We start from the raw sequence: 12,497 nt of genomic DNA, 5'->3' as shown, positions 1-12,497 counted from the left end.
TCTAATTATAATGGTTGTTTGCTTTTTTATTTCTTTTCTTTTGTTTGTTTAAATTCCCCATGTTTCTCCTGTAACAAAAGGTTTTTGTATTAATTTATGAAAGTTAATAAAAATAGTTAAAAAAGGAAATTAAACATCAAAGGCACAACTTTTCTCTTATTAAAAACTACAATTAGGTGAAAACATTACACCACCAACTAAAAATATTCATTATAGATCTGATTAAACGAAGATTAAGTGGAATGCCCTTAGTACGTACCCTTTATTACCAATTTGTATTACCTGCACAATATCTCTAAGAACAAAATATTTTTTATTTGTAAATTTTTACATATGCTGTATTACCTTTTATTTCTTGTACCTGGCAACCTTCTTATGGGCAGAGTGCAATCTGGAACCCAGTACATGAATGCTTGTTCTATACAGTAAGTGTCACTGTTGTACAATGACTGGAATGACTGGAATTCCATCCCTACTTCCTGCCAGCCTGAGAAGCAGATCTGGGAATAATGCTTGGCTCTCTCACATGACAGAGTATAGTGCTACTCTTGAGTCATTCAGCCAACCATTATTACCAGTTTTGAATGCAATAGCATTCTCCATAGTATGTACTAAGGGATTTCACTACACTTTCCAGAATTCACAACATATGCCAAAATCCACTAATGTATACCATGTCCTATGTTATTGTCTATTCTATGCACACTTTCTTATGTATTATTTTTGCATATATGTTGTTTCTGTAGATTTTTTTGTCTTTCCTCATTTTCTTCCTTCAATTTCCACTGTCATTCTCCCCAACAGTATACCTGGATGGCTCAAGGAATACCCACTGGCCTGAAGGCTTGAGGTGTGCCTCCTTCAAGGAGACCCCTCAGCACCACTCGTTGGCTAGCAGAGACTGTCACAGAAGTGGTAGTTGTCTCATCTCCCTACTCGAGCCTGAGCCCACTGCCTTCGTGGCATATCCAGGTTTGAGTGGCTTTGATAGATGGGGAGTGCACAGCACTACAGCCTGAGCCATAGGGTCAGCCTGTTTCTACAGACTTTTACTGATAATAAATCTTTTTTTAAGCTTTTATTCAAAGTTGTAGTGACATAGAAAGTTGTTAATATCATAGAATAATTCCCATAAAAGATAATATATTGCTTTATTTATACTGGAAAATTATTAGGGATCATTTATAGAGTGTATTTTTTATGTGTTATTTTTAGGTATTCTTTAACTTTTACCAAAAAAGAGTAGATTATGAAGCCTTCAGAGCAATCAATGATGCATGCCTGGTCTATAATGGAAGACTTGTGATTGATACCACCTTTCATACCAATGATGTGACTATCAGAGCTGCAGGTCCTTTAACCAAATATTCCAGTCAATATTATGCAAACGAATGGACACACAGCAATTTCAGCTCAAAAGAGATTGGTTTTCAACTTGCTGCAGCCATGCTACCTCTCTTTGATCCAACTCTTGAGCCTATTTCTGAACCACCAGAGGATCTGGATAAACTCCTGCCTATGTACAAAGCAGCTAAAATTCAAGGTTTGTGAAAACAATTCTCCAAATATTATTGATATTAATTAAAACCAATTGATCCATACAGAGATACTATGACAGTGGTAGGCAACTCTGGTCCTAGAGTGCCACAAACAGGTCTGATTTTCAGAATATCCATAACAAATATGTATGAGATATATTTGTATGTATTTTCTCTATTGTATGCAAATATATCTCATGCATATTAATTGTGGATATCATGAAAACCAGATCTGTTTGTGGCACTCCAGAACTGATGTTGCCTACCCCTGCATTAAGATATTCCCAGTTTTATTCTCTATACTTTTATGAATAATTCCTAACATTGGGGTAGATTTTCAAAGACGCGCATGTGTGGATGTGTGCACGATTCCCGGCGCACACACATGTACATGGCAATTTTATAAAATGTGCACTCATTTAAAACAAATCAAAGAAAATTCTTTTTCACTCGGCGCATAGTTAAGCTCTGGAATTCATTGCCAGAGGATATGGTTACAGCAGTTAGTGTAACTGGGTTTAAAAAAGGTTTGGATAAGTTCCTAGAGGATAAATCCATAAACTGCTATGACGGTCATTGATAAGCAACAGTAGCTTGTGATCTATCTAATGTGTGGGTACTTGCCAGGTACTTGTGACTTGGATTGGCCACTGTTGGAGACAGGTCAATGGGATTGATGGACCCTGGGTCTGACCCAGTATAGCATATCTTATGTTCATATGTTCTTATGTACCTCCCAGCCCTCATGCCCCTAAGGATCCTTTATAATCAATTGGAGTGGAGGAGTAGCCTACTGGTTAGAGCAAACCAGGGAAGCCAGGGTTCAAATCCCACTGCTCTCCTTGTGACCTTGGGCAAGGCATTCTACCCTCCATTGGCTCAGGTACAAACTTAGAGGAACATGTTAAGACCCGGGCATGCACGTTTGCCGGCAGGCGAACATGGTTGTGGCGATTTTTTAACATATGTACATTTACATGCGCATTTCATAAAATCAGCTATACATGCATACATGTGTGCATGACTTTATACTGATGCACACATGTGCACGCAAATGCCGACTTCAGTGTGTAAGTGGGGGGAATTTTAGTAGATTCGCACACTGACACAATTACCTGTTTCCCCAGTTCATTCCCAATTTGCTCCAGTAAAGGAGAGGACTTCCTAAACCCCCAAGCTAATTTGCCTCCCTTTTATCTCTGGGGAGAGGGAAATACCTACAGTACCTGAATATAATCTGCTTTGAAATTTCCTGAAAAGCAGAAAATAAATAAAATGGGGCACTCTCTACTATGGCCTCCTGCTATCCAGGAGGCAGGGTGTCCTGCTGTGACCACCAGACCAAGAAACATTGTCTCAAAAGATGTGGCTGCTTCTGAAAGATGTAAAAAATAAAAGATGGTACTCATTAGTAGATTTCAACAAGTGGAAAGTAAACTATTAGTCTAAAGCAGGAGTGGGGAGCCTGCAGGCACATTGTGTACTTTCTTCTGACCCCCAGCAAGATCCCAAGAAACAACTGATCACATTTGGAGCTCCTACTTTGCTTTAAAATTTCTCTCAAATAGCTGCTCCCAGTAGTGACAACACTCCCACTCACCACTGAATCTGGATTCAATGAGTTCTCTTCTCACTGCTGCCATCCCATCCCATGCTGCTCTACCCATTACAGTTCTCTTCTGAGCCCCTAAAGGCCAAACAAATGTCCTCCATCCTTTTTGCTTGTGGCAAACAGTTGTTCCTGATATAGACAAAGAATTAGCTGAAGGGGAGCAGGCTTACCTCAAAGGTCTTTTTTTTTTTCTTTTAAAAACTGTTCCATGTCCCCTTCTCTTCCAAAAATAAACATTGGACTTAATAAGCCCTGAACCATGCTGCTGCAGCTTTTAAAAGGGACTACCCCCAATAAAGTTAAAAAAATAACTCTTCTGGTTTACCAAAAGAGCAGGGTTCAGATGGGCTGGGAAAGAAAGAGAGGAAAAGACTGGTGGGGATGTGCTGGTGGTTGATGTTTTCAGCTTTTGCACTGCTCTCACTTTCACTCCCTAATCCCCTGCTAATGGGGCCCACCAAGCAGGGCCACTGCATCCCATTAGGCAAACTAGACAGTCACTTTGGGCGCCAACCATTAGGGAGCACCGAAGAGCAGCCTTGTGGGACCACAAGCGGAGCCTATCCCGCTCGCGGCAAAGAGGAGCAAAGCATGGGGCAACGATGACAACAGTATGGAGAGGACAGGAAGGGAAGGAAGACCGGTGAATGGGGAACCAGCATGTCTTACTACCAGCGTGGGGTTGTTCTTGTCTTGGTGAGTCACAACTCAGATCACCCTGCTCACCAACCCTGGTGCGGCCACCATTGAGTGAGAGAAGGAGGAGGAGGAGGACCTCGCAGACTGGAGCTGGGAGGAGAATCAGGGGAGAGAAGCCAGCCGGAGAAGGAGACATGCCAGGATGTCCCAAGCCGGGCCAATGTGGGAGAGAGGTGCCCAGAACAGGAGGGAGCTGCCTGGGCCTGGGCTGCTTCTTGCTGCTCCCATCCCTGGCGCTGGCTTGGACATACAGAGAGGAGCCGGGGAGGAAGACAGGTGAGTCCCTGGAAATAAAGAGTCCAGATACAGGTCAGGCAGCCCCGGGCTGGGTCTGGGCTGCTTTAAGCTCTGTACTCTGATCGCTTGTTTTATGTATTTATTTATTTGACCAGTTCCATAGCTGCACTTTGTGCCGCTTTATGTGCCATTCACTTATGGCTTGCTAAGTCAGACCCACAATAAAAGGGCAATCTGAGTAAAATCCAGTTTTCTCACCTTTCTGCAGGGAAATTTGTTCACAAAACAAAATAACTACTACCAAATACCGATGTTTGAAGTCTGGAGAGCTAATGACCTGATTTAGGTTATGCGCCCAATCTTCCCAAGAACCGGCAGCTCCTCTCCGCTGACAGTGCACAGGAACTGCTTCCCCATCAGCTCCAGCTGTGCTTCCACCACCATGGCCTCTCCTGGAGAGAGCACACCAGCAACAATCCCCGCTTTACCAGGGCCACATCGTGCTCAGTGGTGGCAACCAGAGACCGCAGGGGACAGGGAGGTTAGGGAGGAGAGCATAACAATCAGCTGAGGTGTGGCAGGGTTCAGTCCTGGGGAGATGGGGGGAGGGGTGGGCGCAAGGTAAAGGTTTGCCTAGGGCGCCTAATACCCTTTCACCGGCCCTGCTGCCAAGGGTTTTATGACTGCTAATATGGCTCATCACAAAGTGTTCCCCAGCCCTTATCTAGAGAAAAGAATCACACTCTGGCAACAAATATTGGACTCATTTACAACATATACAGACACTACCTTTCTCACACATTTACAACATATGACAGATTTATTGGAGGCTGACAAGAAACTTGCCAGAAGTAGTCCCCATCATCCCAATACTGGTCACAGAGAACTAAGTGGAAGAAGACCAGTGGGCAGTGTTTGAATTTTGCAGAGGAGGTGCTGGTCTTGACTGTTATGCTATGTCTGACAGGCAGTGAACATGAGCATGTGATGCCTGCATATTTTTGCTGTGTCCAGTACCACCTAAAGGGAAAACTATTATCAGTATTTAAAGTAATCACATGCTTGTATTAATTGAGCACAGGCATCCTATGCTCTTTGGTGATTATAAACAGCAGGCTTTTGAAAAGGGATTGTTGCACTGGTGGATCCTTGGACCGAGGGGGAGTTGACGCTACCTGTGGAGAGGAGCTCCACAGGTCCCCACCATTAGTAGGTGAGGCTGATGACAGGCAGAGACCCCTCTGGAGCTTCACCATTACAAGCCCACGTTCCCTTCAGGTTGAGCCCTCGGGTGTTAGGGTCGGCTGGACTTACGTGGGGGTGTCTGTGATGATGGAGGTCCAGGAGAAGGAGAGTTGCTGGAGTGTAGGAGCTGCACTAGATCAGGCAGCAATGTATGAGGGCAGGCTGCAGGAAAGAGACAACACAAGCAGCGAAACTCATGATTGGATTCCAGGCGGCGAAACTCATGGTCAGATTCCAGGCAGGGGTCGAGGCAGACGGCGTGACTCGTATTAAGTATATGGTCCAAAGTAAAAAGCCAAGGCAGTCCAAGGAACTCAGGATCTCAAGAACTCAAGAACTCAGGAACTCAGGAGCAACACGTAGATCACAAGAAGCAAGGAGCCCTGTTGCTAGGGCATTGGATGAAGGCAGGGACTACCCTTATATAGCCCCTGGAAGATGATGTCATCGCTGAGACCCATGGGGCTTTTCCCACCACGGGCCCTTTAAATCTGGCATGGAGGCACACGTGCACATCTAGGGAGTCAGGTAGAAACAGAGCATTGGTGGTGTTCCAGCCACGAGACAGCAGGGAAAGCGTTGGCTGGCGGCTCAGAGCTGCTTGGTGGGCCGTGAAAGGAGAGAATTGCATTGGCAGCAGCTCCCTGCCACTGCCAGGGCAACTGGGCTTGCTTCTGCCATGGCAGCACGGTGGTAGGTGAGTGAGGCCGGTAGCAGGGCCCCTCCTCTAAGCCCCCTCCTGAGGGTTTCGGTTTTCTGGGATGAGGAGCATGGAATTGCTTGATTAGGTTTTTATTCAAAATATTGGAGGCCGGCTCCCAAGTGTTTTCTTCTTGGCCATAACCCTCCCAAGCGAGGCCACGTCTCCTCACATTCAGGACCTTCCATACTTGAATCATGGTATCGGACTCTGAAGCAATTTGCTGTGGCTGGGATGACTTTCAAGAGGGCCATGAGAGTATCAGCGGTTTGAGGAGGGAGACGTGGAAGACGTTATGAATTCCTAAAGAATTAGGTAAGCGTAGCTGGTAGGTTATGGGCCCCATCTGTTTGATAATGGGAAAAGAGCCTATATATCTAGGTGCTAAGCACATCGATGGTAGTCTAAGATGGATGTGGCATGTACTGAGCCAAACTTTGTCTCCGGGTCTAGCTTGAGGTGCTGGTCTCCGATGGGCATCTGCCGATCTCTTTGAGTGAGTACTCCCTTTTGTAACAACTCAGATGTACGAGCCCACAACGTCTGAAGTTTCATAGCTGTTAATTGAATCGCTGGAGACAGAACATTGAGAGGAATTGGTAAAGGAGATAAAAGCTGCCTTCCGTACACAATTTGGAATGGTGATGATTCTGTAGAGGCACAGAAATGGGAGTTTTGTGGAGAAATCTGCCCAGGGTAAAAAGTTGGCCCAGTTGTCCTGCTGATCATTGGGATAGGACTGGAGAAAGGTCTTTAAGGAATGATTGGTTCGTTTGGCCTGACCGTTGGCCTGCAGATGATATGCAGTTATAAAGTCCAGTGTTGTATTTTTTACACAACGAACTAACACCAAAGTAAGGCTGTAAACTCGGGGCCTCTTTCGGAGACCACATGCTGAGGCAACCCATGAAGGCAGAACCTATGCTAAGAAAAGAGTCGGGCAAGCTCAGGAGCTGTAGGAAAGCTGGTAATGGGACAAAATGTGCCATTTTAGAGAAGCAGTCGATCATGACCCAAATAACAGAGTTACCGTTACAAAGAGAGAGGTCCACCACAAAATCGGTGGACAAGTGGTCCAGGATTCCCTGGGGACTGGCAATGGCTGTAACAGCCCCCAGAGTATTCCCACCAACGGTTTCTGCTGTGTGCAGGTGGGACAAGAGTCCACATAGGCTCGGACATCGCTTAGCATTTGGGGCCACCAATAGTAGCATTGAAGGAGAGCAAGAGTCCAAGCCCGCAAGGGTGACCTGCCACACGGAGTCATGGGACCATTCCAAATCTTTTCATGGAGCCTGCGGGGAGTGACTGTTTTCCCTGGAGGAACAGTCTGGGAGACAGATAAGAAGATTCATGCTAGATTCATGATGTGCTGTAGTTGTTCAGGAAGATCCTCTGGCAGAAAAGTGCATGATAGTGCATCAGCCCAAGCATTCTTGATCGCTGGAAGGTAATTCAAGTTGAAATTGAAGCGGGTGAAGAAGAGGGACCAGCGGGTCTGCTGGGCATTCAAGCATTGAGCATGTTGTAGTGTTCGAGATTCTTATGATCAGTGTAGATTGTGAACCAATGTGCGCACCCTCCAGCCACTGGTGCCATTCCTCGAGGCTAACTTGATAGTGAGGAGTTCCCTGTTGCCTATCCCGTAGTTGTGCTTAGCAGAAGAGAACTTTCAGGGAAAAAAGAACACAGATTGCAGGGTGCCCTTAGGAGAGCCCTGGCTTAAGACAGCCCCAACTCCTACCAGGATGCATCCACTTCTAGGATGAAGGGGTGATTAGGGTCTGGATGGTGCAAGCAGTGTTCCTGTAGAAACACTTCCTTCAGGTGCCTGAAAAGCTGTCCACAGGCCTCGGTGATCCTGATCTTAACATCGGCTCCCGTGGCACATGGGGCTATAAGTGGAACTGCAATCGAGGGAATAATTAGGGGATGTAAAATGTATGGTAAATTTAGTTATTATTATTTAAGTTTTTTTTATATACAACATTCAAGACAGTAGTCCCATCATGCTGGTTCACAAGAAACAGGGGTGCAATAAACTTTACAATTTGAACAATGGTGCAGAAAAGCAGTTACATGTAACAGGGAATCAATAACTAGGAGTAAGAAGGAAAATGAATAATTGGCAAACCCCCAAAAACTTTGGAGAGCCCGCAGTCCAGTTAGTTGGGTCCAGTCACGGATGCTCTTCAGTTTGCCCGGATCCATGGAGAAACCACAGCTGGAAACTATGTATCCTAGAAAGGGAAGGCTTTCTTTTTCAATTGTCCAGTTTAGTGTATAGATTATGCTCCCAGAGGCAATGTAGACTTGGCAGACATCAGGCAATGAGATGGAAAATATAAGGATGTCATCTAGGTACACCACAACTCTGTTATAGAGGAGATCACGGAAGATCTCGTTCATCATTTTTTGGCAGACCGCCTGGGCATTACACACTCCGAAGGGCATAACAAGGTAGTTGTAGTGCCCATCTCTTGTATTGAAGGCGGTCTTCCATTTGTCATTGGGTTGAATGTGAACCAGGTTGTAGGCCACTCGTAAATCCAGTATGGTGAAGATCTTTGCTCCCTGCAGGCAGTCAAATAATTCTGCGATCAGTGCGATCTAGTGATTGCATTGAGGCCACGGTAATCAATACAGGGCCATAATGTCCCATCCTTCTTCATCATGAAAAAGAATCCTGCTCCAGCAGGAGAAGTGGATAGTCGATGAATCCCTACTCAAGCTTCTTCCGGATATAGTCTGACATAGCCTTGGTTTCTGGAATGGATAGCAGGTAAACCCTAACACGTGGAGGAGTGGTACCCGTTCAATGGCACAGTCGAGGCTGATGAAGCTTCTTATGACTCCGCATTCCGCACAGTGCTCCTTAAGCTCCTGGCTGCCAGAGGATAGGGGGGAACAGATGCTTTATTTTGCAGCTCATGCATTGTACAAACTCTCCTGCTACGGACTGGAGATGGAGGAGATTGGCAATGCTTCTTGCGGCAACATAGGCTGCATAGTTTATCGTCCTGCTCCTAGTTGCTGGAGGGGAAGGGGAGCCAATGTTTCTTTTTGCAGCGCTGCAATGTTTTTCCTGCTCCCAACTGAAGGGGGAAGGCTGATAATGATGCTTGTGGCCCCACAGGCCATGCTGCATCTTAATGCATGGCAGAGCAGAGCAAAGAGAAATGCCTGTGCAGGCTGACTATGAGCTCCCTCCAAGGATGGCCCTGAAGGGAGAGCAGACACCAGGAGCAGGTTGCAGCAGCTCTTCATACCCAGGAAGCAAAGCTCTAGAGGGTGGAAGGGAGGCTTTTCAGCCACATTGTGAGAGTGTGACAGCACCCCTAGTGGATGGTACCTATGGCTGAGGCCACATTGGCTATAGACTAGCTCAGCTCTGCACAGGCTAATTAAACTAGAAAAACAGGATTCCCTAACATGTCTCTTCTTTCACCTCCAAAATCCCTGCTACTTTTCAATAAAGAGGTAATTTTCAATGCAGTTCAACATGTAAATGTAACATACTATCATATCAATTTTCAAAAGCCATTTAAATGCATAAAGTGCATGTACATGTGTAAAACCAATGGATAACTCAATGGCCTATAGTTTAGCAATTTTCAAAAAGCCCACTTGCGTGGGTAAATTGCATTCACATGTATAAAACCCAATTTTTAAGCAAGTACATCCTTTTGAAAATTACCCTCTAATGTTTTAAATATCTCATCAGAGATAGATTAATAAGAATGTACTAATGATCGTAATTTTTAAAACGAGCATGCATGTGCTCATATACATATGTATAGGGTGCGCAAGTGAAGATACACTGGAATTTTTAATTGTGTGCGCACTTGGATGGATATGTTGTAAAATACATCAACTGTGCGTAAGTATGCACATAAGTTTGAGGTTATTTGAGTACAGCATGCATGTGTCTTCCATAGGACTATGTCAATTTTTGCGCGTATATATCAGCAGATTTTTAAAACATGCTCGCGCGTGGTTACAGCATTTATTTATCCAGTAGCACTCCGTTTCCTGGATCCTGAACACACATTTACTTATATGTATGGGTATCACAGCAGTAACCGGGAATTTTGACCATCACATCTGTATTGCGAGTGATGTGAATGTGAGCCTCTCTTGCTGTGGCACAATTGGCTCAACCTTGTGGGCAGCATATTAAGGCCTGCACCAAAGGTGGGCAAATAAGTCTTTGCATGAGCCACACTATGACAAGGTCCGGGGGCTAAGGCTGAAGAAAGGCTTTGGAACGAGGCTAAAGCTGAAGGCAGGCTTGGAACGAGATTGAAACTGGAGCAAGACTGAACTCAAAACAGGCGACCTTTGGCTGAGGGTAACGAAAAACATCAGGGAAGCTCTTTTAGAGAATGAGGAGCTGTGCCATCATCCGAGGGCGCCACAACTTTTCCCAGTTTTCCAATTAGTCCACTAGTTTGTTCAGTTAATACTGAGGTCATCATAATATTGGTTCTTCATCCTGCATGCCACCCAGTTGATTCGGACCCCTCACCTTATTCTATAAGCCCTAAAACTCAAGATCTACAGAACTTGCTCCTCATCAGGAGCAGCAGTACAGTTACGCGGGATATCTAGCATACACATGCTGCGGTTTTTGTTTTAAAATGCTCATGCCTCACCATTCCCTGCCCCTTTTCCACTCCCTTATTCTCATGTGGACATGAGGACATATAAGATATTATATGGCTTTTTAACATCCACATAGCACGCGCGACCCACTATGCATGTATGTGGACCATTTTTTTGCATGAACAACGCTTTTAAATCAACCTGAATGTGAACAAGCAGAGATGTCTTTGATGATGAATGTCACTTCTGTTAAACTGCATAGGAATTTTGATATGCAGTATATAAATATTTCAAATAAATAAATAAAATTTAATTTTAGCATCTTACAGCGCTGACAAATCTAATAAAGAACCTCAGGTTACAGGAGACAAAGTGTGATTTGTTATATTATTATATTATCAATACATATAAAACAAATTATGTTTACTATTTGATATTATTCCATATGGTAAGTATCTTCAATTTTCTTGTGAATATTGTGATTATTAATATTTATAAAATAATTTGTGCTATGCTTTTGTATGCATTTTGGGGGAGAAAAGTGACAAGAACTTTAAAGTGCTAGAGTTATAACTCTGCATCTTTATTTATACTAGGGGGTACACTTCCTGGAGGTTACCATTACTTACATATTGCCAAACCAGCAATTCCTACCCCTTTGGATGCACAAATGTCACGGCCAGATTATGTAAGTATTATTTCAGTAAAGAAATTCTTAAGTATACCAGGTGCTGAGAATGCAGGTTCCACAGAAAACAGGAGATTCATTACACAAACATTTTGAATCTTACAGTAATTTTCATCACGTTACCCTACAAGTCTACAATATAGCTTAAAATAACGTAAATACTTCTCTTTACTTCTCCATTGCTCATGCCCATGGTAAAGAGTCACACCTAGAATTGACTAAAGCTATGCCCTGTACAGACTATAAAACGGCTCATTAGTGCACAATGAAGTGCAAACATTATTTGGTCACATAATATGTCTAAAGTGCTGTTAATATATCAGAATGCCTGAACTGAAAAAAAGCAGAGTTGTATAACATAAAAAATTATGACAAATACAGATTGCAGAGCCCATCCAGTCTGCTTGTTCCTGATATAATACCACAGAGCCTACACAATCATATGTACATACACCACAATAATGTAGTTTACTGTATCATGAAATGTGCCTAATGGTCAGAGCAATGGGCTGAGAACCAGGATATCCCACTTCTCCCACTGATATCTCTTGTATACTTGAGCTAGTGATTCATCTCCTGTTACCTCAGATACCATTTAAATTATAAGATTTTAGAGCAGGGATTTATCACCATTCTACTGTACTTCATACATCCTATAGCACTATACACATGATAAGTATTATTTTTAAAAAGCATATCAGCAAGTGGCAACCAACTGTACTATCAGTTATAGCTCTATTTTATTTAATGTTTTTCTAAACTATAAAATAGTAGGGTGCTTGTGATATTCTTAGTTGGTAAGGTTCTGACACCTACCAGTATTCTGGCACTTTATCATAGGTTGGATCCTGAGGTAACAGGAGATGAATCACTCTCCTCTATTGCAGGAATCCTTTCTACACAGCCACTGTGACCATACCTGTGAACCTTTGACTTCTTTTCACCTTGAGATTGCTGTAGGTGAGCAGAGGAAAGGGCAAGTGCAAACCCCCCCCCCCCTACCCACCTCCTAACATGGACTCTCACTCAAACACACTCTCATTCACAGAGATTCTCTCACACACACTCTCTCCTCTCTCTCTAGGGATGACCCCAGCCCTTCAGCCCCTACCTAGGCCAAATCCCAGCAGTATCTAATCCTCCAACCTCCGCTGCGGCTCCCAGGCCAATTAA

The 12,497-nt window shown here is 44.0% G+C and overlaps 1 protein-coding gene across 1 annotated transcript in view; it reads left to right on the top strand.

The window, feature by feature from the left end:
* Nucleotides 1-11,324, top strand: part of LOC115082428 (cilia- and flagella-associated protein 61-like) — a gene marked incomplete at its 3' end in the record, with an annotated part of 87,603 nt that extends 76,279 nt beyond the window's left edge. The window contains exons 4-5 of the mRNA XM_029586659.1: nt 1,216-1,543; nt 11,233-11,324. Coding sequence (XP_029442519.1) covers nt 1,216-1,543; nt 11,233-11,324 — 420 coding nt within the window. The remainder of the gene's footprint in view (nt 1-1,215; nt 1,544-11,232) is intronic.
* Between the last annotated feature and the right edge of the window lie 1,173 nt (nt 11,325-12,497).

This window comes from Rhinatrema bivittatum, unplaced genomic scaffold, assembly GCF_901001135.1.
Source record: "Rhinatrema bivittatum unplaced genomic scaffold, aRhiBiv1.1, whole genome shotgun sequence".
Lineage (NCBI taxonomy): Eukaryota > Metazoa > Chordata > Amphibia > Gymnophiona > Rhinatrematidae > Rhinatrema > Rhinatrema bivittatum.
This window is presented reverse-complemented; position numbering and strand designations above follow the sequence as displayed.